Genomic DNA, 27600 nt, shown 5'->3' with positions numbered 1-27600 from the left:
ACACATTAGCTAATATGTTACAGACTTTACTCTTCTGAATAATGCTTAGGAAAATAACTGCCATTTCTGATTTCATTAAGGAAAAGGAACAAAAAACTCTGGAGAGTTCCTGAGCTGCTCAGCCCTGCCTAAAGAGCAGTCTGAAGCTCTGCAGGTAGCACAGCACGTGTAGTTCAGTTGACCCCTTATACGTACGAAATTTAAGGAAAAACACTGGTAGGTTTTTTGTCAAGCTTGTAAGATCGTGATTACTTTCAGTACTAAATATTATTGAAGGAGGGATAATATTTTGCCTTTTTGAAAAATATTAAGTAGCACTTCAATAACAAGATGCATGAATTCTGCTCCCTTTTAACAGGCCTGGTTGCAAACTGATACTGTAATTAATAAATACAGAAAGTTCTGCTGTTGTTCAAATGGTGTTTCAGCAGCTTTGTGAGACCTGTATCTGTGAATCTCAGAAATAAGACACTATGGACAAGAGGTAGATATTAGTGAGACTTTACAGCCTTTTAAACAGTATTTTCAGAAACAAAAGTTGGTTTCTTATCAAAGGGGAATGCCAATATAGCTGATAAATTTGCCTTCTCCATTGATTGCAACAAGCCTTCACAAGTAAGCTGCAATGAACACCTGCCATGGGGATTCACCTGAAGGAGTAGCTATAATGTCAATGTCAGTCTAAAGCAAAAACCTCATTTCCATTTTGATTTGCAGTATTTCCCAGCCGATTCCTTTCTAGAACGATCTTAAACATTTTCAATGCTAATTGAACAAGATAGGTCCATGCCTATTGCCCATGTTGTGAAGTTGTTTGTTCTAATTGAAAAAAACAACACCAAACAACAAACCAAAACAAACAAATGCAGATGCTTTCCTGATAAGTTAATTTTTGAAACAGTCTTAGCTTCACCTCTCAAAGATGAAAGCAGAAAGGGGCTGGGTATTTTGTTCAAGGATTCCCAGACACAGATGGGTGCACACTCATCTCTGCATGTACATCAACACTCCAACACAAGACCTACCTAACCCCTACACCAGATCAGGAAATAAAGGCAGGAACATCATTTATTTTATACACATTTCTATCTGTATTTCTGCCCCTGAGGTTTTTCCTGGCCACGCTAGCGACTGGACTGAAGCAGCTGATTTTTCAGTTCTTGAGAGAAAGCAAGATAAAACACTCTGGTTTTTAATTTGTTTTCAGAATGAGGAAAGGGACATAGCATGTCTCCAACAAAAAAGAAATCAGAGAAATCTGTGCATCTGAAGCTTTATGTTTGTCTCCTTCCTGCTTTCTCCTTGAGATACAGCAAATCCAGACTGTACTGTGACAAGAGACTACTTGATAGTTTAATTCTATTTAGATCAGATGCCACATGTGTAGCATTATTCAGTCATTAAGTACTGCCCAATGGCTGGTATTTTGTTCCACTTTAAAATTAGAATCAAACACTATATATAAGGAATTAAAGGGGACTACATTTTATGTCTTCAATTAAGCAAAAGTAGTTTTAAAAGTGAGATTTGAAATACATATAGGTTATACAAACATTCTTCAGGAATAACACAGGTACTATTTATTTTAACTCACAGCAGCAGTTATCAACTAACCTTTACAAGTCCTCCTCAGGTCTATACTCTATGACTTTACAATTACCCGGTAGTTCCTCTTCAAAAAGCTGTGCAGAAGCAGCAAGCTTTACCATACGTAAGAAAAATTGCTTGCTGTATGCTGCCAGTGATGAGGATGAAAAAAAAGAAAAAAGATGAAAGAACGGGAACAGCTTTGACAAGAGATGAAGATGAAAACAGACAAAATAGTTGTAATAAAGTAAGCAGAGCTCATATATACTGAAGAGGAAAACAGAAATTATGTATTTACTCGGAAGCAGAAGCAGTTTGAGGAAGGAGAGACAGGTCATTCTCAAAAGCGAAGTAGCAACATAGGCTCCACGGGGCAAGATGTATTAAAAAGCATGAGATCAAGAGAAGTAGGGAGCATGAAAGCAAGATAAGGATAAAAGGGGAGTCTTTACATGGAAGAGAGAAACAATCTGGTCAAAAATACATGAGGGAGAACGGAAGAAGATACAGTGTGGGTATATAAAAAATTAGTATACTGAGGAACAGAACAGAAAATTTGGTAGAAAAAGTGAAAAATTATGGTTTTGAATATGAGTCTGGAGAAAAAGAAGAGGCAGACGATTGTAGTACACTACCAAATACCCATTCATGCTTTTCTATTCTCCTCCCTACAGAGAACGTAAGTTATTGCAGTCCCATATTATACAGTCTCATCTCTTTCACTCAGGACACTTAGCTCCAGAGACCCCTGAGGCGTCAGCCACAGCAACCACATCACATCCTCACCAAACAACGGCAAGAAGGAGAATCTGGGTTGCCTCAAGGTGCATGTGAAAGGTGAGGATGAGAGCGCCTGATCTGTTTGGTCACCTAAATGAAATCACCTTTCCAGAGAGAACTCACTCTGAGGCAAAAAGAAGGCACAATCGAGCTGCCTGATCCGTAACTGAGTTTAGTGCCCACAGTTACCGCACTGCTTGGGTCTCTGCACAGCTCTTGCTCTGCAGAAACTGAAGGCCCACTTGACACTACTATCCTGCTGGAATGCCCAAACCTGTGGCATAAGCAAACGCAAAGTGACACTTCTATTGTGGGAAACTTCAGCAGCTGATAGCATGCTGTCTAATTCTTCTGTAGGTGCCAGCAGACAAAATACTAAGGAGTGTAGCTGGGTGTACTTATCTATATACAGCTACTTATATTGATCCAGAAAACATGGTACATGGCAGCTGATTTTGCACCATCTGCTACAGAAATGTCAGTCAAGGGGAGCAAGGTAGACACCTGGGGGTGCCCGCACTGAGAAATTACTTAGAAGAGGAAAGAAACTCCACTGGGGAAAAAAATCTATAAAAAATGAATAGCTTATGCTGTCAAAAGGACTAAAGCTTGAGGAAGAGCAGCAGCTGGCACAAGAGCAGCCAGCCTGAGTTTTAGTGAATGTCCTGAACTCCCCTGCAGTCAGGTACACACACACACACCCCCCCCCTTTTCATGCTTAAGCGTCTGACACGTGGCCTGATTTTAAAGCTATTAGCAATTTTTCAGGGCTTTCAGTAGCACAAATGGTTGGTGAAAAGTACAAGGAATACACCTCCCCTAAACAAACTATCCATCCAACTCAACAAGCTCTAGCAATGGCTGAAATTAAGGATAGCTTCTCCTTTAAAGGATTCACAGCAGGAATGGTGGCATTCATCTGAACTATCTGTAATGCATAATTTAGCTGTCACCTAGGATATATGCACAGGCTTGGTTGGAGCAGGAGCTCTGCCTCCAGTTTGGAAGACCTTAGGTAAGGTTCATCTCACGTTATGCTACATGTCTAGCTTAGGATGGGACAAACCATGCTTGAGAAATGCCAGCTGAGAATGCCTTGAGAAATGAAGACAGAGGCAGTCCAGACAGCAACATGGAGACAGCAAATGCGGCAACGGTAGGAAGGATAACTTTTTAAAGAAGGGAACCTGCCCTCTAAGGAAAGATTTGGGGACTTCAGGGGGTTTTGCAGAACAAATATGTTGCAATCCCCTACATGTTTGGGAGAAGGTGAGTAAAAATTAAAAAGACAAGTTCCCAAAAAAGGACCAAAAGTAACGGCTTTATTTAGTATAGGACGAAATGGGTCCTGTGTTGACTATAAACAACAGCAGGAGAGATATGCCTTGAAACAGCCACTAGAGTAGATGTACTTAAACCCACTATGGGTAACTTAGTCTTCTCACTTCAAAACAAAACAAACCATATTGATAAATTATGATTATTAACAAAAACCCACACTCTATTATTAAGCTTATATGTTTAGAAAAGATTACTAGAGCTAACACATTCCAGTCACTCAGATGAATACTGATACAAGTAGTGAGTCACTCTCACAACTTTTAAGGATCAAGAATGAAAATTTAGTCTCTTTGTCCAACCAGGCAGAATCGGCTACTTCAGAGAGAGGAGAGGATGGATGGCACTCAGGTGTAAATCTTGGATCTTAAGAAGCAAGGACAAGAATAATTGCCAGAATATTTACCAAGATTGCCAGAAGCAGGATTAGGTAGTACTAAACTACCTCATCTCAACAGATTTTACGAAGATCAAAGTCAATACTTCAGATGTGACAGTAAATGTACAGGGCCATGCTAATTAGGGGAGGGAAGAAAATGTAAGAGTGGACCTAAAAGCATACCAAGGGATGGGAAGTTGAAAAGAAATATCAAGCAGTTGACACTGGCCTGACAAACAAGCTTTGTCAGAAATTCACCCTGCGAAAGCACATGCCTATGAGAGAGAGTTTTGCAAAGATAACAAGGGACTGTACAAAACACCATGTTCTGTGTTGAGCCCTCACCCAAATCCAGGTCATCTGTATCATCTCTCTTTAAATTTGAGAAATACTAATTCTGCCTTTTAAATCTATTTTACACAGGACATTGAAGCTTCCATGCAATTTTAAAATAGTTATATGAATCACAGGCAATCATTTTCCTTCCTGATATCTGTACAGTGCTGTTGGAAAAAAAAAAGAGCCATATACCACATAGCATGCCTGACATCAGTCTGTTCTGTATTACAGTAAGCACAGATCAATATTTCTCAGTTTCTGCAATATTACAGTATTCTTTACAATCCATGGAAAAAAACATACCCAGTTTTCAAGCTGACCAAGGCATCTTCAACTCCTTTCTGATTATACTTCGTCATGTAAAGGTGCATATCGGGGTAGTTGTTTCTGATATTCCTCTCTGTGCTTCCATTTGGGACTGTTCCAAATCGAAAAGGAGGTGAATAATCATATGGTCTTTGAAACTAGAGAGAAAAGGGAAAAGCAAAATGTTTCAGGCATGAAGAAGGGCAATTCCAGGTTGAAATAAACAGAAGTTGTATAAGCTGCCTCAGATTTCTTCTAGGCAAATGGTGTGGGTTAATTCAGCTCTATTATATCAGAAACTGTGTCTTCACACTGACTGAACTTACAGAAACATCTACATTCAAAGTAAAAACAGCTCAATTTTGCCACTCTAAAGTGACTTGCTCCCATGCATTGTATTACTTCAGGACAGCAGAAACTGGAGCAAAGACATACTGGAAGGTGTTCCTCATCTACCAACATCTCCCTAGAGAACCCAAACTACAAGCAGACACACTGGTAAACAGCAACCAAAAGAAACCAGTATTTTGTTGACAGTCATTTCACACTTCTGTCTCAGCTGAGACCCTGTGGGTCCCCACACAAAGAAGGCAAAAGGATCATTTGCACAACACGAATGCGAGTCAACGCTTTGCTCCCGGAGGGGTGCAGGGGACTGCAGGAAGCTTGTGTGCAGGGAGTGACAGGGCGAGGGCTGGCTTTGCTTCCACTGCCATGATTCAAGGGAAATAAAAGTTCCTGCATCTTTCCCAGGGGCTCAGCAGCTACACCACTTGACGCGAAAAGGGCTTCTGGAGCTCTCACACCTACAATCCTAGTCCCTATTTACTCCTACAATTTATAAATCATTTTGCTTGAGGGCATATAGGTTTACTCTACAACTTTACCCTCTATATCACTATTGCATCAGCACAGACAAACAAACGAGGGAATATCTGCAAAGGAATAGCACTAGCTCAGGGCACACTCAGGTTTCAGTTTGGAAATCATTCAGATAATCTCACATAAACTTTTGCTAACAGACCTGAAAATTTTCCATGTGCCTTTTCAATATCTCCCTTTCAATACCAAGTGACACTTTTAGGATTAAGTTAAAATGTCTCTTTAAGAAACAAATGGAAAACGCCACTCAAATTAGAGGAACTATTGGCTAATGAGGAAATTCAATTGAGCATTGATAAAAGCAGTCACCCATAAATTCCATGGTAAAATGCGCACTGTTTTTACTGTTGAAGTTAGAAGAGCAATCTATACACCCTGTGCTGCAAGAGACAGCTAATATTTATACAGCTGCTACTTCCTTTGGGCTACATATGAAATACTAGTCTTTTTAAAGTTTGGTCTCAGGGCATCAGGAATTCCCAGGATCCAGTGCCAATTTGCAAAGAGAATACAAATAGGCTTATACAAAAACCGGGTGTATTTTCAATTCCATCAAACCTTGACTGTGAAATTATTGCTGCAACAATATTTTCATGTTACAGAACTACAATTAAATGCTTCATTTTAACTAAGCATAATTTGACAAAGCATAAAGGAATGAACTCCATTTTTCCCTATTCATTTAGCTAACAGATGTCTTACTTTTCTCATTTTCTCTTTTCACAGCTTTACTGTTTAAATTATTACTTTGCTACTACTTTACACATACTAATTGACCCATGCACTAAAATTACACTGTATACTAGTCATGGTTCTTAGTCTATATTTGCTGTCTCCTGTTTTGAGTTTATTATGCAGCACTGAAAGAAACCCTGTTCTTAAATACTCATCCAGAGATTCTACTGATATAGCTGTAGCTTGCTATTTATTTAAATCTACAGGTAATGACTCCCCAAAGTAGTGAGATGGCTTTCAATATCCCCTAATATCTGTATCAAATTTGCCAGTCTATAGAACTGGGAAAAAAATTAGAAACGACGTCAGTTTCAAGACCTGTAAAAATTGCTGCTGCTCATACAGATGGCACTTTTTGGAAATTCAGCTGTGGTGAGCACTGTGCAAACTCAATTCCTAATCCTGGGGTATGGCAGGGGAATTGGGGGAAGAGGGAGATTATAGTGGAGTATCCTGGTAATTTAGAAATGGAGGTTGGTTCTGAATAGTCTGTTTTCAAGAATATTCATATAGTGCTTAAGTTGTTGGGAGGAGTTTCCTCCCATAGGAACAGTTGAAGGAACTGAGGTACCTATCTGTCCCAAACTGAACATTCATGGAACACAAAAGTATCTCTGCAGGAGAGCAGAGACTAATAAGAAGTACTAAAGTTCATTCAAAGATCACAGGGACAACAAGCAGATGAATAGTTCCAAACACCATCCACAGACTGGAATTTCTGGGCACAAGACACCCAACCAACGAATTTTAACAGTCACAAGATGACTTTTTTTTTTTAAATGATTGCTACTACTGCCTGCTCATAGACTACTTGTAAAGAAGAAAGAAAGGGTCTAAAATCTTTTTACTAACAGTGCACTCACATCTAAGGTGTATAAAGTTCTCATCAACAATTTTAAACTTATATTCTGTGAACTGACATGTTCTGGAGAAGCACACAGGCTCTGTGATTGCAGCAAAGATCTACGTGGCAGGCATGAGACAATAAAGAAAAAAGGATCAAGGCTCTACGTGCCCTCATTTTCCCTGAAGGCCCATGATGGGAAATAAAATATATCATGAATGCTAGGAAGCAATTTTCTTCCTAGACATTTTCTGAAATGCTAATTTTTTGAAAGCAGTAATAAAATCCCTAAATTGGATGCACAAGCCGACCACCTGAATCATAATTGCGGAGATATCTACTGTTATTCAGAAGATTAACTGATTCATTCTTGTTTCCCCAAGCTCTGCCAGCTGCTAGAACTGTGGCACATTGCAACAAAACTCCAGTCTTTTGCTTTTATTTTGCTTTACGTATATGTCTTAATATAACTGACAAGTGCATTAATCCAGTAAAGTGATCTTTCACAAACATTAAATACAGAGTTAATCTGAAGATTTGCGTGCTTGCCTGAAAAGGCTGGTATTCAGAGCAGTTGTTTGTTACTGTTCTGGAGAATTTTAAGGAATCGTGGAAAACATTACTAAAATAGTAGAAAATAGTAAATATTCTCCCTCCCTAACACGGATTTTAACAGGAGTGATATCTGGTTTGGAGTGATAGAAAAACACCCATATTTGAACTCTCTCCTTTCTTCGTTGACCAGATGGAAACCACTGACAATCTGATTTCTGATCTTTGAAAAATACTGTTCTTAGTAATTCGAAGACTATCATAATAATCATCACTTACTGAACTGCAGTCAGTATCCATGCCTGACAATCCTCAAAAAGCACTGTAAAGGTCAAATATGAAGTGGAGAGATGGTTTGGTGTAAGAGGGTCACCCTACCTACCCCATCATCCATGCGGCCTTTTGACCTCAGCCTGCTCTGTCTTCACACAGACTTATCTCTAAGTAACTACGGAACTTGTGACATCTTACTGCATAAAACCATAAGGCCAAGGTTACAAGAATACTGTGAATCTTGCAAAAATAAGGAACCTGTAAATGGCATAATTAAGGCTTCCTAAGGTTGAAGAGAATCCCCTAGACCACACATACACGGGGCATTTCTTAAAATGTGACTGTGTGGAGGCATCACAGGCTTTGCAAGACAATTCTGTCCACTACTATCTACTTTCCCTTAGTAATCTTGTTTCTCTTTCATTACATGAAAGAGGCATAAATGGTCTCAAAAGTAATGAGTGTTACAAATGCCAGCTTTGCTGGATACTTTTGGACTCATTTTCTGTACCTTTTTATGAACACAAAGCTTTTAAAAAATCTTTTACATACTCAAGAATGTCAAAATATAATTTTCTTCTCATTTTCTGAATCATTCGAGTTTATGAACACCCACCCCTAGTAAATTCAGTACATGCTGTGCCATGTATTTCTGGGTGACACATAGATGACATGGCATTCAGAAATTCATTAGCAACATTATGAAGGCTGAGGAAACTATCGGGAGGTCTTGAAGCAAAGAAGGGTAAACAGCACATTATCATGCGTTCACCAAAGCTGGTGAACCAGATGCTAGAGCGTAACATGTTGCCTGAATGGGAAGATACAGACTGAGGGTCAGGGACAACTGCTCAGGGAGAGAAGCATTTTTCCCTGGCTTCTATTCTCTGTAGTCTATCACATACGGAGCTCGATTGAGAAACCCCAGTACCTCTAATTGGGAATACTTTATTGTGTTGACAACACAGCACTGACAAAAGAGCTTGACTCTTCAGTTGTGGCAGGAGGAAAAAAGGGGAGAGGGCAAGAATATTAAACTGATTTACCAGCCCAGAAGTTTTTTCAAAAATGTACTGAACTTCTAGATATTACTAATTTAAAATAAATTTTACTCATACTTCTGTCCCTTCTCATTGGCCTTTGCCTATGTCTGCTTTGCTTGCAGCAAGGGCCAGAGTTCTCTACTGAGTAACAGTAAAATTGCTGCAAATTCCTGAACTGTTCTCCTACTAACAACAATGCAAAGAGGGGAGGAAAATAATATAACATGAATCAGATTATATTCCCATACATTATCTTTAATTACTTGGATTTTTAAAATCCAAGAAACCTCAGGATTGTGGAGGAGGCAAAAACTGTGTATGACAAGAAGTATGTTTTGAAATAGATGATTGCTTTTCGGGACTTCTGGCTTGTTTAATTTACTCAGAAAAGGCATAGCTCCCCTGATTTATCTCTATATGCTTCAGGCAAAATTTGAAGAACTGTAAAAGGAAAACAAATAAATGAAAAGGAAAACAAAAGATCTAATAAATGATCAGCAGACCACACAAAACCAGATGGTATTTTTCTATTTTGATTTTGCTTTTTGTAGAAATAAAATCCTGCTTAGCAAAGGGAATAGAAAACTGACAAAAATAAGGCAGTTATTAGCCAAAAGCTACTGAACAAATACTGACATTTTCCCAGCCCAGAGGTGAGAGTGGCAAACAGCCAGTAAAGAGAGGAAGATGAGGGTGCACTAGCAGACCTGACTGCTAGTGCTGTGCCAGGTGCGAGCCAAATCCTGCCAAAACTGAGACTTCCCAGGAAAACGCTCTGTACTTTCTCACAAACAGGAGAAAGAAATTTCTGAAATCCTTTTTCTTTTAATCCTCAAGAGAAGAATGCCTTTTATCTGTCTTTTACTAAGAATATTATCTTAAAATAGAGGTATATTTAACAGTCTTCATACTCTTTCAAAGGTTTTCTGACAACACAACTAATGAAAACAAAACTACTATGATTTTTTGTTTCTTTTTATCTATCTTTCCTCTAGCCATGCTTGCAATTCATACTTTGATACTCCAGGCGATCAATCAAAGGCTGGTCATAAAAAGCAGTTTAAAAAAACCAGACACAAGGCTATCTGAGCTGTTGCCTTCTTTTGAATAACAATTTCTTTTATTTTCTGTCCTTTGAGAAAGATCCCCTGTGAAGTTCTCCCCTGTGCTATACTCTATTTAAATATTACTTCTTAATGTCAATATGTAGTTTCGTTTTAAAGCAACCGGGCACAACCTTGGAAACAGCATGCCCTTCGTGTATTTTGTGCATATCCATCACAACAATAATTTTGCTTATGGGCTTCAATCCCTCCATGCAATACCACTAGTACAAAGCAGTCACACAGACATAATAAAAAAGAAGTAATTGCTAGGTTTCTGATTTATAAGACTGATGATTAAAATTCACAAGTACAAAGATCTGGGAAGTACACTTCCAGCAGGAGAAAGTTCAGTCAAGCTGGAACAATATGAAAAATAAACATATTTATTATTTTTCAGTTTGTGTGAAACCTGAGTAGGGTTTAAGTGAACTATCAGAGTCTATGGCTCAAAGTGAAATTCTCACAGAAGTCCTTGAATTAGGAAAGCATCTTCCACAAACACATCAAAATTCTGTGCCTCATCCTCTGTAATTTACATCTCACTTCAATGTGATAACACAACGCTCCCAATTTTCTTATCTGTTTATTTTTCCTATTTACTCTTGCCATTTTATACAAGGAAAACATTCAAACATCCACAGATAACGTGTACCACTTTTTGTCATTTCTCTTTGCTTGTTTGTGCTGGCACCACTTTAAGTCTGAACTCTTTCTACAACTTCCTTGCACACTACATAGAAAGCATAAAGATATTTTCTCAGGAGCATTAACTGGCTTCTGATAATTACTGGATAGCTGCTGGTTTTATGAATATTTTGTCTATTGGTATATTATTAATATTCCACACAGAGATGTTCAATAGTTTTAAATATGCCTTCCCTGCATTCAGACTGACTTTTTCAATTTTTAAGCTTTTGTGAATTGGTGAGGCATTCCTTTTAATCAAACACAAATTGATTTCCATCACAAAATAAAGGTACTTTTCAATTAATGCTGTTCCTTTGAAAAGGTGACTCAAAGACTTTGAGAACAGTCTGATATTTTCACGCTTTAGGTCTCAGGTTCGTTAATAAATGGTTACACTCAAAATGAAATTATCCAGTTTTACTTTATTATCTTGCTCAGAGATTTTTTTTTAGCACAAAGTACAAATCTGTAGGATTATAAAGAATGGACACTGACCTCTTTTGAGCCGAAGACCTACCTTTTTATCACTCAGTCCAGTCACCTGGTCAACAAATTCCTCTTGAATCATAAATGCAGCTAAGTTGGCAGTATAACTAGCCAGGAAAATGACAGCAAAGAAAGCCCAAACTGACACCATGATTTTACTTGTTGTCCCTTTGGGGTTTTGCACAGGAACAGAGTTGTTGAATACCAAGCCCCAGAGTAACCACACCGCCTTTCCTATGGTAAAGGATGGTCCATGGGGATCTGTAATTGCAAAGAGCAGTTATTTTAGTTGCAGTTAAATTAAACCTTGGCCAGATACCCTACACAATAACAACAAATTACTCACAAAGGCGTAGTTGAAAAACATTTCAATATATATTCACTGTAATCCCAATGGAATTGCAGGATTTACCATAGGTACTCTCTATTGTGATGATATTAATTTCCATATTTGTAAAAATTAATTCACTGTTTTTTCTATATGACATTTCTTTTAAAAAAATTTAAAATCAAAATAGAAAGCATAGGTTTGGCGGAGAAGAAAACTGGTATGGGTCTTGCAGTAATAGTTTGTGCCACAGTATTGCCCCTTTCAGTCTTCTGTGCCAGCAGACACATAAAATAGAAAACTGCAGGTTTAAGTCTTAATGATTCAATTCTAGTACTTTCCTCACCCAAATTATCTTCTATCATCTTCAGTCTTCCAACATTATACTTTTTGAACTTTATGTAAGCATATTTAAGATCAAAATCTCTGAATATGTCACCTACTTTTAAGCAAGTTTGCACTCAGAGGAGAAATCAGTAAGTTAACACCAAGCAGCTCCCTGTACAGAGAGCAAACCAGACGCTGGCTACTTCACATGTTCAGAATCAGTTCTGTGGCTTCAAATGTGTTGGCATTACAGGTAAAAACCTGTTCCAGCTAATCCATTCTGTAATTTTTGTTATTCCTGTTTTCAGTCAGCTTTTAATTCATCCCAAAGCAAGAAGAAGTGGTCAGCACCATGCCCTCCTGCCCGCATAGTGGCAGAAGTGGATTAGCAATGCTATTGTCCACCCAAAACGCCTTATTTGTAGAGCCCTCTGAGAATAAAGCGGTTTGTTCTTACCCAGCTCTAGGTAAGAACAGTGCAGTCATCTTACATTGCTCATCATCTAGACTCCCTTTATCCTCAATGGAGAGAAACAGGCCGCCACTGCTGTGACTCATTTGCCCTTTTCCCAACTATCTATTTTTCAATCAAATGGCAATTCAGACAATAAGCTCTGATGCAGACACCCATAATATTACGTCCTTCCCTGCCCTGTCCCTTTATCCAAGGGGGTGCATATTACAAACTCAAATTTAGTTATTAATTATAATTTATTCTAATAATAATTTAATTATTATTAAAAGAATAAAACCCAAAGTGGATATACTCAGTGCATGTTCTCCTTTCAGTAGAAATGCTCTCTGATACAGTGCAAATTTTTCACAATGCAATCAAGCACAACATCTTAGATTATCCTCTTTCTATTCTGCAGCACTGCTAAGAAGATAGAGTGCAGTAAAATAAACAAAATGGAGCTGACTTTTGGTTTATGAAACTAGCTTCTAGAGCTATTTAAGACTGAGCTGATATAGGGGTAATATGTTTTTTCTGAGCAACAACAACAAGGAAAGTATATGCCAAGAAAGCAGTCTAAAGTTCTGTCTATGCTACTGGAGATTATATTACCATTGAGCTTCATCCTGCCAAAAATGCCTAGGGAAAAGAGTAGTCTACATAAAGATTCCCATTTATTTTAAGCTTCCCATGTTACAAATGAATGGCAGCTGGATTTGTGGCAAGTCTCTAGAGCTAAGTTAGGATGGTCTGTCGCCATAATACGCCTTTGTAGCTGTAAGTAGACTAATTAATCAATTCTGGCACACGAAGTGGCACAGAAAAGAACAGCCTAGCCCTTAGATCCCCAGTGTCTATATTCACCTTTGATTTCCCCTTCCTAAACACTGTGTTTATTTCAGACAGAGGTTACACTTTTACCATCTTCCTGAAATGGTAACATCATCTGAACAGTACAATAATTCCCTTTTATGGGGAAAAGGCCAATCACAACATAGAAGAAACCATTAGCTTGTAATAGTCTCCAGAACTGTGTTCACCAAGCTGGAAGATCTCTCGGTATAAAATGAGGCAAGTATTATTTAGAAATTAAAACCAGGTTGCACTTTCAACTGTAAGTAAAGATGGGGATGAGGGCACCAAAATACATGGAATCCTCATTCTCAAGTGAAAATCCTAATAATATACACTGCAGCTTTCACTGAGAAAGGCAAACTCTGTATTAAATCTGTTGTGCTGGTATATTTTGAAAACAGTTTCTATAACCATGGATGCTACACAGAAAGAAGTAATTCCCTCCTGTCACTGGCCTCGTTTCAAGGCTGAGTTCATCAGACTTTTTATAGGGACTATATAAAACTATATACAATGTTAACGACTATTTTTCTTAGATTATCCACCAAACCACACCTGTCTAGATAATTTTCTCTGAACTAACTATGAATTCATAAGTCAGGAGTCTGTAGAACTTATTCCAATGCTTTTTTAAGCTGACACTCTACAACTGATACAGTGTGCTAACCAAACACTGTCTGAATATGACTCTCTCTGATATCACCCTTCTATATGTCTTTATTCAAATGAATTAGAATAAAAGTATGACCATATAAACCCTCAAGAAATCATATTTTAAACGAAGAGCAAACATGATTTCATAGCTGCTTTTACTGTTTTATTCCAATGCTATGTTTATTTAAAAGATGGAGGGCAAGGGATGGTAAATACATGATTTTTTACAGCTCTAGGGTTGTGTAAAATGCAAAGCTTACCTCTCCCTTGTGCTAAGTTCCTGTTATATCCTACAGGACTAAAGTACTCAAATATAAAGACAGCCATGGCAGACACAATGAGAAGCATCACAAACATCATCACCCAGACCGATGCACTAAAAGGCTCTGCAGCAGAACAGACAAGAGAAACAGAAACACAGTTCATTAAACCAGTTGCAGCACAATAGTTCTAATGCCTTTGGCTAGGCAAGCCCGGCAGCTTTCTTTAAATTAGCTTTTACCAACCAAAACGCTAGCAAATAACTAAGTAGCAATATATAAAGAATTGCTCTTATTATAGACACACAAAATTCATAAAGTCAAAATCTTAAATGTACGTTGCAGTTCAAAAAAAAGGCTACACATTTTTCTTCAACAAAGCCCTTACTGACACTGAGTGGCAAATAAGTGGTTTGACTCGCTGCTTATTCAGTCTACAATCAGGTAGCTGATTTCTATTTATCCCATGTTACTTGCATTTACCAACAGAACGGTCCAGCGATTATGACCGTATTTCTGCAGAGCAAAAGCAATTTAGCATATGTTTAATACATTTGGTAATTTAGTGAAGTAGACTTCTCTCTCATTTTCTATTCAACAAAAAGTGTTAGGGAAAAAAGCTAAATACTTGTATTCAAACTAAATATTTTTACTTCACAATTTTTTTCTCCCTGTGTTCACTTTCATCTACTTGCAATGAAGATGTTGTTTTTACCAATTGAAAACACATCCTCTTGAAAGTTTCATTCTCATCTGGGAACAAATTTCTGAAATCAAAAGGTTTTTACGGAAAACCTAATGTCAGTTTGAGAGAGAGAAAAATTATGATTAAAGAAGTAGGTTGGAACAGAAAACTAAAACCAGTTTCAAAAACCAGACTAAGCCCCAACTTTTTGAAAGGATTGGATATGGTAATAGCGTGTGATAACAGAAAGTTCTTAAATACCACCTTGCCCATCACAAATTCTCTGTCACTTCACAAGTCCCTGTAGTAGCTGTCATTGTATAAGGATACATGTAAACAAGGTTTTGTATGGAAAAGTAATATCTCTTTATCAGGCCATCGTATCTGGGGGCATTTTATATCCTAATTTTGGTAGATAATGCAAGTGTGAGTGTGCTCTGAAGTGTGAGAAAAAAAATTCTCTTAGCATACTACTTCAAATTAGGACAGAAGCAAGAAGCATGTGAAATGACAAGAAATTAGTGTGTTTCAATGTTTTGTTTGTCTTTGAAAGCCCAAAAGGTTCCTTCATCCTAACTTCTTAATTCTTTGAATTTAAATTAAGATTTGAACCACTGAAACTTTTTTCATCATTGCAGGGAACTACTACAAGTGAGAGTCGAGGTGTGCTGAGCCCAATAGCCCAATCTGAACCTTGCCCAAGCTACCATGAATGATTCACCCAGAACTAGAATGAAGCATAGTAATTTGGGCCCAAGCATGGAAATCTCATGAGCTCGTTTGCCTTTGCCACAATTTCTTCAGAAATTTGGAACCAAGAAAAGACCAAATTCCAAATAGCCCAACTGGTGATTTTGGATGCGAACTAAAAAGGCAAGGCAGAGAATTTTTAAGCCAAATGTTCTTTTTCTGTTTTTAAGATGAGGTTAAGCAACAGTATTTTTTTTTATTTTTTAAAAAAGTATTTTATTTTTAAGACAGGTTATTAAGTGTTTTCAGTTACTATAATTATTTGTTGGAAGAGAATAGTTAGTTAGCAAAATAAGAGAATTCTTAAAAGGCAGAGAAAGATCTGTCGAGATGCAGACAGATGAAGGACATTATGTAGCCAGGTATAGTTAATAACAAATACCTATTAATACATTAACTGGATTAAACTGGAATTCACATAAAACTATCGTATAATTTTGACAGCATTCTCAAAGAAGAAAGCACGGCTGATAAAACTCTTACCAAAAGCAACCTGTGTAGAAACAGCAATGGTAATCTGTCAAAATCTAAATAAGGCAAAGGGCAAAAAAAGCTGATGTGAAAAAGTGAGCTTTAAGCAGAGTGAGCAGTTTAAGCAGAATGCTCTTTAATTAATTAAGCAGTCTGTAATGAGGTGGAGAACTAAAAGACGCAATAGGAAAATAAAAACCGATTTAGAATAGCAAGAGTAAGACTGAACAAGCACAAAATCAATTGAATAACAAAGTTGATCTTCCTGTCATATTAGAGATCAAATTCAGCACTGTTGTTTGATTCTCAAAGGACAGAAAGAGAACTTCCCTCAGGGAAGCAGCAGATTTTATAAGAATTTTCAGTAAAGCTATGATATAGAGAAAAATACTAATATATGACTTGCCAGTGTACATTTCAAATTATCAGCAATGGAGACTACTGAGCAATGAAAAAGATGAGTTACTCCACTAACTGAAGAGTTTTACCTCCCACCACCAAAACCAATACTTCAAGAACATATAAGAGAAACAGGGGCATAGATTGCTTATTCCACCAATGTCTCCAAAAAAGAAAACTGTCCTCACCTATGAACTCCCTCCTCCTTAAAAATATAGAAATTTGGATTTGAGGTTTCCCTTATTTTGCTTGCTTGTTTACATAAAGTTGAACAAAATCTCCACAGAATCTTAAAAAAATGTATTTGATTATCTAGTATACATGAATTTTAGCACAGTATGAAAATGTTTTAACCTGAATAAAATTCTCATTTGAAGGAGACACCCACATCAGAATCAGAACACAGCAGGTAATGAGGAAGAGGCTGTCAGCCCATCAGTTATTTAGATCTATTGGACACAACCACTGAATGGAAAATCTAGTTCAGACAAAATCCAGTACTTGTCTAGATTCATAGTGAAAAATCACAAAACCAGATATTTTCTAAACTGTAATCAAGTGCTATTAAAATAAAATGTATTTGACAGATTTAAAAAAAAAAATCTTTTAAAAGAATTATGTAAGATGGTTCTATTTGTAGACATTAACTTAATCAGTCTGTGAACAAATTATTATGTGCCTGATAATATTTGCATGGCAAAGTATTTTACTACTCTGCACTTCTCATCAAAATACACAGTCATTTCCAGTAAAGTGGCAGTTCCATCTACATCTAAAAAACCAGAACAGACTTCTGAGAGCACGGACTTGATTTACTGGTGCAGTAAATCAGATTTCTTCAAAAGTAATGCGATTCTATAGAGCTTTATAAGGCAGGGTTATTTTTACTTTTTGAATTATATGTATGTCCAACTAAACCAGTAACATTAAATGCATTTTAGAAATCTAATAACTATGTTGTGAAAAAACGCAAAAGCAGCCTCTCTTTTGATGGTAGCTGTAAGCAGGTTTTGAAGATGTAAGCAGAGTCCATACTAAAAATCAAATACACTTGCAGCAGCACATTTAGAAAACACCCCAGTACTTATATTTCAAATTATAATTTCAACATGCTGTAATTGCAATTTTAAAAATAAATAACTTTACAAGTCCCAGACTTATAGAAAAGAAGACACTATTTGAATATTTTCATTAAAAGTCCAGCCTCTTATAATTCCATTTAAAAGTTTTTCATTTATTAAACAAAAATATTAACCACCAACAAAACCTATTTAGGTATCTCTGCGTTTGGGAAGTTATTTGATTGCTCATTGTGTTATATTTATTTGCATCATCTCTGTAATGTGCCTTTGTGGAACAGATACATGGCTAAACAACTACTTTTGTGGAAGAAAACACAAAAATTATTTGCCCACTTGTAGCTGATACTACACCAACAATCTGCTCCTCAATGGCTACAACTGATTTTAGTAGAAGTGAAGAACTTACATTTGGCAATCTAACAAGAAACCATACAATGAGTGATGCAAAAATAGCATCACTGCTGACCCAACGGACTTGACCATACTAAACTGTTCCATAACATATCTGATAAATATTGATTTTTTAATTTTTTTTTTTTTCAATTTCACTGAAAAGATTTTGGTGTCACTACTACTATTTTCCTGTGCAAAATATCTTTGAAAATACCAGGCCTAAATACACTATGAGGAACATAACAGCATTCTGGGCACTTTTGATCCATCTCATGGCTCATTCTCTTTTCAGCTTCAGGTTAGTTCAGGCTAACCACCAAATACAGAAGCAAACAATTAGCACTAAAAGAGAAGGAAAGGGAAATAATGAAAGGAGAAATGAACAACTGAAACAAGAAGCAAACAAGGAAAGACGACCAAAGACTTTGTTTCTTTATATCCCACCTCCTTTCTGCCCACCCTTTCATTTCTGCGTTATAACTCCACTGTTCAGTGGCATCGTCACAATTCCGCTGCTCAGTTGCATCAGTGGAGAAAACACCCAGAAGCTCTCCAGTGCAGCACTATGGTGTGCAGAAGCCAGAGGTAACTGTTATCAAGTTAGCTGTCAGACTTCCAACCATAAGGAAGTCTCTTTGTCTTAGCTATTCTACAAGGGGTTTTTAAATTATTTTCTGAATGTGAACGTTGATATAAAACCATTTATAATGGGCTAAACAAGCATAAATTAGTTTGTAAAGAAGCAGTGTTTGAGGAAGCAACTTTCCCAGTTGAAGATTTTGGGGGATTCTTTTTCATATTGAAATCATTATCATTCGTTTTCACTTACTGCATCTGAAACGAACAGCATTATCTTTACGTGCTAATAATCATGTTGATCAGCACATCAACACAGTACAAACTTCCTAATGTAAAATTCAAAACTTGACAGAAACATGTCAATACACTATATAGCTTAATGGACAATGAAACCTACTCAACTCTATAGAAATGCAATTGAATGATCTGGATGGGTTGGAGAATCATACCTAGAAAAGCAGATGGTGAAACTGTGCCATTGCTCCGTGACACCATGACACTAATCCCAGTCTCAACAAACGGCACTGAAAAGTCAACCACTTCAGAGCGCTCTTCGTTAATAGTGAGAGACCCCACAGCCATAACTGCACGATGATAAACCACCTGATCCACAAAAAGAAGACACCACCAATATTACTCAGTAGAGAATATCTCATTTCTCCAAAAAAATTTAAAAAACCCATTGCTAAGTTCTTACTTAAGAGCTCTTTTACCTAACAGAACTTACTTCACCAATCATTCCATTCCACACATTATTGACTTTTTTGCCATGTTTCCCATTAGTCACCAAATACAGGTCATATGTGAACTTGACAGTTTTAGACAACTTCTTCAAGATATCAATGCAGAATCCTTTGCAGCACTTCTTTACATTCCTTCCCTCGTTAGTTGAGTTGCTGCCAACAGACAAGAGAGACATAAACATTTCTACTGGGAAAAACCAGAAGAATCACAATAGCAAGATTCAGCATACTGTGAAACAACAGTTTGTCATACCTATGAGTGACCATGTTTTTCTAAATTGATGGAGAAATATGGTGTTCGTAGCTCTTACTAACCTTAACACAGTTGGTTGGCGAGAGATAAACGGAAGATAATGGTAGACCTTGTACGACATGCTTTCTGCTGCAGTATCCAGCCTACTGCACTTCACTTCTCCATCAAGACTTACAGTCTCCTTTTACTAATCTCTCTCTTAGGCTTAGATTAATCATTTATTACTTCTACTTTCAAGACATAAGACTACATGTCATTTAGTAATTAGAGAACTTCCCAACATGTAAGCTATACGAAGGCACAGCAGTTCACTGTACTGAAAATGGATGCTGCACCTTTTTCTGCACTTTGAGAAGGTGAATTTCAGGCAGCCTTCGAGTGCAAAGATGAGGGCTTTCCCTATTTTTCTTCTGAACTGTTCATTTCAAGACCTCTAGAACTTTTTAGTATAAGAGTCTTATAGAAGCCAAGGCAATATTTTACAGCCTTTGAAAGAAATCAAAACTAGTTTAGAACTTACTAAGTACAGTTATGTAAAAAAAAACATGCTTCTCTGGCCTTCAGGAAGCACATGCACAACCACTTAGCAGTCTCTGGAAATCTTCAGAAAAATGCATTATACTCCCTAATATCTACTTAGTGAAAAAATGTTGTTATTGTGTTCAGTCCTGTAGACTAAAACACAGAACAGCTGAAACAACACTGATAAATGCACAATGAGAAATTTCCCACTGATTTCTAATGACTACTCCAAAGTTATACACAGCGACCAAAGCAGGGGACTTTTCTCTAGATGGTAAGACACATCGGTATTTTATGCTGGAGTAGTTCACCCTGTACCAAATTTCAGCATAAACATACATTTGCAGTAGGAGACATTCTCAAATTGTTAAAGATTAATTAAAACAGGCATATTGCAACATAACTGGAAACAATTCAAAGAGAACTCGTAAACCAATCATATTTTAGAACGCAATCTTCTTTCATGTGACTGAAAAGGGCTAATTCTAGTTGACTTTGAATTTACTATAAACTTACTATCTTGTTGTTAATTCAATCTGACTTACACGTATATAACCAGAGCCTTTCAACTTATTAAAAAGGAAGATGCGCAAACAAGCGCACACTGTGTGGGAAAGGGAAAAAGAAAGAGGAAATTAAATACAGAAGGAAAAGCAAAGATAGGAAGCAAGAGAAAAATAGCAGCAAACTGTCAGAAAACAATTACACAATGCAAGAAGCAAAGGAAAGAATTAATCAGAAAATAGGAGAATGTATTTTGCACTCAGAGAAAAAAGGAATGCTGTGATTTACTTACTTAATTTTGACAAATTTACGACATGGCACAGTGTTTTTTTGGCAGCTTTCCATTAAAGGATCCACATCCTCAACCACGACAAAGGGAGCCTCCTCCAGGGTGACAATACTCAAATGGTTATCGTCTGGGTCGCTGTCTGCGAAAGAGCTGTACCTTGGCCAGACAGAGTACTTCAGGCTCAGCGAGTTATTTTCCCATTTCCCCACCTGAAATGCCAAGATACACCAGCTGCTGATACCTGCTTGCTTGTTTTTGACAAATGAGATATAATATCAAATGTGCTGGGACACAGGTACAGGAAATTACATTGCAAAGATAGTTGTCTTGGGTTTTTGTTATCAAAATTTCTTTAGAACTTTTTAGTAATCGCATGAGGTGAGACCACGCAATTGCTCTATAGTAAAGACAAACAAGGTAATGTTATTTTAAGAGATAACATATTTATAAAGACTGGATGACATCAGTTAACACTATCTATCACCTGGCTATAGCTGCAATCAAATTTGACATGCATCATTTCCATTTAGACCAGAACAGCAACCAAATACTCCACTTGTAATCAGGACAGGTTTGTAGTAATATGAAAACAGTTCTCAAAAAAACCCAACAACCCCCCCCCTCCACACACAGATACACATCAGACTGACAACCAAAGTATCATAATATCATTCTCTATCTTCTCAGAAACTTCTTATAGTTTGAAAAGCCATTGTGAAAGTCTTTACCTAGGGTTCCATCACACCTGAGCCAAGCCAAACTATATTTTTAGTAAAGACAAGTTCAATTGTGCTTGATTTAGTTCTTATTAGAAAGAATGTACTTTATTCTGCTTTAGTTAATGCCAACTGTTAGGGAAATTCAGAAAGCATATCCCACTTTACATTAAAATTGTCTATTTATTTACTGTTGTAAAGTATCCCTTCTAAATGAACCTACATTTCTTTCCACTTCCAGAATACCAGAAACAGGCATACAATTTAAATATTTGAAAACGCTAGCATTTTCTTCCTCAGATTGTGTTTAACTACTTTGTACCCATAAATCTAATTGCATGAGCTAGCAATTCACAAAATTTATAACTTAATGCATTTTAATAATTCTTCAGTTGCTTCAGCTAAACAAATTATAATCATGAGACTCCTAAAATGTATGTTTTGCAAGGAAAGTGGTGGGAATTAACAGTACAATAAGAGACTGAGGTCCTGAAAAAACTGTAAAAAAATTGTCACCTACCTTCTCTTTTCTAAAAACTTTAATCACAAAAATTCCCAAAGAACATGATTTATATCTATTCCAATTTAGGGAAGCATATAAGCACATGCCCTTCGCAGTTTTCTTTAAATACTGTTTATAAGTCAAGATGTTTTGCTGAACTTTAATGTAGGAGGCAGAAATGCCAAATCTCTAGACACTTAAATTAGGCAATTCAAAATATCTCTAGGGAAACAGGAATTCATACCTAAATCAATGGGAACCAGGCACAGGATTTAGATGTACAGTCCTAGTATGAAATTTAACCAAAACACAATGGATGAAGCCTTAGTGAGAAAAAGTATTTCATACACAGGGAAACAAATCTATTTAACTCTGTATGAGGCAGTTATATTGAAAAAATAGTTTAATCATCAAGTTATGGTATATAATTGCATTCACAGCAGAGTCTGCTGGTTTATGTTAGTTACACAGTGTCTTTCATCTCTATGTCCTAAGCACGACATGAAGTTGGCCATCTGGAATGGAGAGATTTCCAGCCAGCTCAGTACTTCAGTCAAACAGCAAACGTGCCAAGTAATACAATGAATTTCAGAAGTGGAAAATGTGCCCAACCGTCTGCCTATTCCAACCAGCAAGAAGAAACAAAACGTGACTGAGGCTCAGTTGCATTTGTGTGTTCAGGACTATAGCAGTGGCAGCACCTGCCTTTCTAAATCCCTTGATATAGGGTTCTGGGAGGCGGCAGGTCGGCCTAACCCTGAAGCACTTCCCTCTGCAAGCTACCCCCTGCACTTGCATCAGTGTCACATGGACCAACATGAATACGAGCTGCCCACGACAATTTGAGTTCATCTGATCCTATACAAAATGTGACGACTGTTTTGATGCTGTTAAAAGAGGAATCGTGATACTCTTTCATACTTCAACTGGAGTAACTGCCATTTTATTGTTCTGAGGAGGATATAAGCAGACATATTGTCAAACGGCTGAATTTGGGGAAATGTTAATTTCTTTTGACAGTGGTATCTGTATGGACGTGTTATGTGTTGACCGAATCTCTAAAGTTAAGTCCAAAATTTTTCACTTGTTGCCTTCCATGGATTTATCTCAATATTCACTCCTTGTAACCTTATTTTTAAAAAGATAATTAAAACTTAAAACCTTGCCTTGGGTCTTAGGGCCATCCCTACTTCTCTGTCCAAAGAGGTCTACTGCTGCAGTCCCAAGGTGTCATAGTGACTTCATCTGGGCTTTATATGGTGCACAAATCACATGTCCATTGCAGGTCATCCCTGCTGCCACCAGTAAAATGACTTACACACAGTGTCAGAAAGTACAATGAAAAAAAAAGTAAGAGAAAGATATCAATGTCATGAAGAATGGTAGAAAAGCAAAAGGCAGAAAAGCTCTGAAAATCCTCGCTGGTGGTCTAAGAATGGCAAATGAGGAAGGGCAGTAATTATAAAGAACCTGTAGGTCACTCCTCTTGTTTGTTTCTGTCAGTTTGTTCTAGTTAATAAAGGGTTGGCACAGGTATTGGATTTGTTCTGCTGATGATGCTGGTCTCACAAGTGAACAGCTTCCATGTTTACCAGGTATTTTGATTTTAAAATAACTATACTGTTGGAGGTTACACGTTACACTTCAATTATTCTGCTACAGCTTTGAATGACCAAAACAGTTCTTTATTTTCCATTTATTATAAGTGGGGGGTAAGAATTTAGTTTTATACAATTAAAGCACATAGTCAAAATATGGGAGGATTTTTATATTTGTCTCAGAATTTTATCTTGTGCAGAACTAATTATAGCATTGTTATTAAGAATATGAATGGTATTAATTATTTATACAATGTTTTGTACCTTCATATATTATTTAGTTCTTTCAACATCCTTGTGTAACTGATAGTATCCCTTTTTTACAGGGTGAAGGGTTGAAATGACACAGAAAAGTTGCAGGATAAGCAAAACTAAAACACGAGCAGGTTCCCGTCATAATAAAGAGAATTTATGAAATTGCATCTATATGTAGGTGTTCTGCAGGATCAGCATTTATGTCACTTAAGGAAGTCAGATCTAGTATTAGACACAGTCAATATTCATTTTGAATGCCTTCAAACCCTTCAAATGCTTAGGGAAAAAACCAACATGTTATAACAACTACACATGCTCATTGTAGTTCAGAGCATTATAAAGAGGTCTGCTCACAAAGTATAAGAATTTGTGTGCCAACCCAAATGTTAAGTTCTTATTCAACACTGACTGTTAAAGTGGCTTACCTACAACAACAAATCAAATATCTGAGTTGAAAAAAGCATGCCAAGTCCTGGTTTCACCTGTGAAAGTCATTATAAATGCTGTAGAATATGAAAAAGTTCATATATAAAATATGAAAAGTAGAAAATGAAAAGTTCAGTTGCTGCTCTCAGTAGGAGACAACAGTGATATTTGAATAAACCATTTTACAGTGAAATAGTTTACCAACCTGGACAGATTCAAAATTCAATTGCCTCCAGCGTTTTGCAGCACTCATTTTCAGTGTGCTACTTCATGATCATTATAGCTACTGATGAAATGAACTAAATGTGGCATCCTCCACCCAAGTCCAAGCATCTAGATTTGAGGTAGAAGGGGTCTGTGTTTAAATTAGCATGATTACCTACTAATATTGATATCCCTGATACAGATATTCTTTATTCAACTTTTTCTTGTTTTAGTGACAAATGATTTGAACATTAGAATTTATTAATTTGCAGGTGAAACTACAAACCTCCAATTCAGAATGTCAGTGAACAGTAACTCTACATACCCTTAGCAGAGACCAGAAACATTTTTCATAGCCAGTCTCTCAAAGACTAACAGGTCCAGAAAAATAGCGGTAAACTCGCAAGTAGGATAGAAACACGCTGCCTCTGCTGTGGAAATGTTGTCACTACAGTGAAGAATTACAATCTTATTCTTTCCATCTACAGCTTAAAACTTTTTCCTTGTACTTGATCAATCTCAAGGTAACTCTTTGCTATTCAGAAGCTTTTTCTTATCTCCTCAGTCTTCAAGCCACCGCTACTCGGAAAAGGGCATTCAGAGTACAACAGGGAGTTAAAATACCACACAGGCCTGCCAGGTTACCAAAATTATATTTTGATAGAGTGGGAGATGGGTAGAAGAGAACTTTTCTGAAGATAATTTCCATTGTACTAATTTCTTGAAAGAAAACAGTTCAGAAAGTGAGCTTTTTACTGTTCAAAACATAAACCCACCATTTGAAATAACTTGTAAACAGAATTAAAGACATTGCACTTACAGTTCTAGACTTGCTATGTAGAAATACATGCTAATTTATTAGAATACGTAAAGACAAATTCAGGTGAAAGAATTTCAACTACTCCAATCTATTATTTTGGTTTTTATGGGTTACTGATTCATAGAATTTGAAATTTTAACTTTTTTTTTTTTCTCTGAAACAGAATGGAAACATTTTTAAGATTTCAAAACTTTCTTGGTCAGGATAATCATTTTCATTAGCTCCTGGAAACAAGACTACTGCCCCAGAGAACTTGGCTGAAAACACAGCTCATTAATAGCAGGCAGTCAGAGACATGTCCTAATTGCATCAAGAAGAATCTCACGTATTTGAGTTGGTGTGTCAGGCCCAGCCACCCTGAATTTAAATGAAGCCAATACAAGATAAAACATTTATACCTGAGGTAGCCACTCCCTAATGACAGGAAATTTAGCTGTAGATGAATCAGGGCAGTTTGCTCAGTCTTACCTGCATCCCTTTCCTCACTTATTCCTTTCCTCTTTCCTGGAAGATTAAGAATATTTAAGATCCCCATCAATCCCCATTTTGATGTAACACAAAGTCATCTTTACCTCCAGCCATTCGGTGTTTCAAAATCTCATGTGCTGAGGAATCATTTCCTTAGCACCTCTAGGCACATGCAAAACACAGGAACAATACAGCTATTTCTGTAAAATGTGTTCTGTAAAATCTCTTTTTCATTTAGGTAACATGACTTTTTTAGAATGACAGCCATTTAATAGAGCATTAAATAAAGTACAGAAGGAACGTTTGGACTTCTGGATTATGCAACCTGAAAGATGAAACTGCTGAATAGTTCAAAGACAGGTCTGAAAATTTGATTTGTGCTCCAACCTTAAACCAAATTAACTACATTTAGTTATAGTCTATAGCAAGTTGAGCAATGGAGAATAGCATGCTTAGAGTGCCAAAAGCACAAATGTGTGCCTAGAAAGAAAGCTCTCCTACTTAGACCTCCTAAAAATCCAATTAATGTTACTAGAGAAAATGAGCTTATTTTCAGCAGATATAATAGAATATCTGTGTTGCTAGATTCAAAAATGGAGGGGGAAGGTAAAACTGCATTAAGAAAGATTTTAAAGTAATAAACACAGTAGTGTCTACTTGTAAAACAAACACTTTTTTGAAAAGAAAATTCAAGCTGAGGATAACGCTCAAAAAATGCAGCCATGCTCCGTTATGCAACTGTAAAAAACTGCATGCAAATCCTTTTACTTTACTGTGTGGAAATGCCACAAAATACCCAGAGATTTATGATAAATTTCTGTCACTCCTAGTTAGACTGATAACGATGTGGCCCCAGTCCCAGGGAAATACAGAAGATGACCTTCACTTGAATAAAGGGCAATAGAATTATTTTTGGGAAAGATCCTGGCCCAAATTATAAAAATCCTTATTTATTGCCAAAAGACCAGGACTCTCACAAAAAAACACAGTTTCAATGGCGAATCAAGCCCTTGATTCACTATTATAGGTGTGAAACTCAGCTTCAAGTACAGACTTGCAATGGTACATGTATCATCGTATTTCTTTTGAACTTGTACATTCTTTCCTATTTTCTCCATCTTCTTATGCAGCCTGGAATATTCCCTTTGGTTTAATCTCTACAGGATACAGGAAGGAAAGCAGAAAACAGCTGAGAGCATGGAAGAGCTTGTTTGACGTCAGATTGAATTAGCAATCGTAGGGTCCTCATCTCAACCACTGTTGTCTGAAGCACCTTACAAACTCACTGCGTCACACACGTGGTTTGACCTCATGCACGCCTATTTATCTTTTGAGGACTGCAGTGGAGGAGGGTGATAATGAAGTATTTGGTGTGTTTCTGTGTAACAGCTAGAGAAATACAGCTAGCCTAAGACAGACAGACAACTTACAAAGTTACACATTGCTGTACCTCAGGGAGACCCCTCTCCTGCTTCACCCTAAAGCAGTCTCTAAATAATATGAGGATGACTGACATAACCCTAATCATACACCCTCACAGAGACCATCAAATCAGGGGAAAAAAAGAGCAAGGCCAGATCCTGAGCAGAGAGAGAAAAGAGCAGAGTATGTTCTCCCTCATGTGCCAATGCTGGCACGAAAAGAAAGTCTTTCACACCGCTATATCTCACAGAAAACAAACAAATAACTCAGTCCTATCACCCTCTTCCCAGCAGATGGGAACTAT

The 27600-nt window shown here is 37.1% G+C and overlaps 1 protein-coding gene across 1 annotated transcript in view; it reads right to left on the bottom strand.

Annotated features, from left to right (window-relative positions):
- Nucleotides 1-27600, bottom strand: part of GRIN2A (glutamate ionotropic receptor NMDA type subunit 2A) — a 186466-nt gene that overhangs the window by 31734 nt on the left and 127132 nt on the right. The window contains exons 5-10 of the mRNA XM_086472887.1: nucleotides 20889-21094; nucleotides 19302-19470; nucleotides 19024-19177; nucleotides 14216-14341; nucleotides 11369-11598; nucleotides 4727-4887 (exon numbers count right to left, since the gene is read on the bottom strand). Of these exons, the coding sequence (XP_086329013.1) occupies nucleotides 4727-4887; nucleotides 11369-11598; nucleotides 14216-14341; nucleotides 19024-19177; nucleotides 19302-19470; nucleotides 20889-21094 (1046 nt within the window). The remainder of the gene's footprint in view (nucleotides 1-4726; nucleotides 4888-11368; nucleotides 11599-14215; nucleotides 14342-19023; nucleotides 19178-19301; nucleotides 19471-20888; nucleotides 21095-27600) is intronic.

This window comes from Leptosomus discolor, chromosome 14, assembly GCF_034619465.1.
Source record: "Leptosomus discolor isolate bLepDis1 chromosome 14, bLepDis1.hap2, whole genome shotgun sequence".
NCBI lineage: Eukaryota > Metazoa > Chordata > Aves > Leptosomiformes > Leptosomidae > Leptosomus > Leptosomus discolor.
Note: the sequence above shows the minus strand (reverse complement) of the source record. Positions and strands in the feature narration are given on the sequence as shown.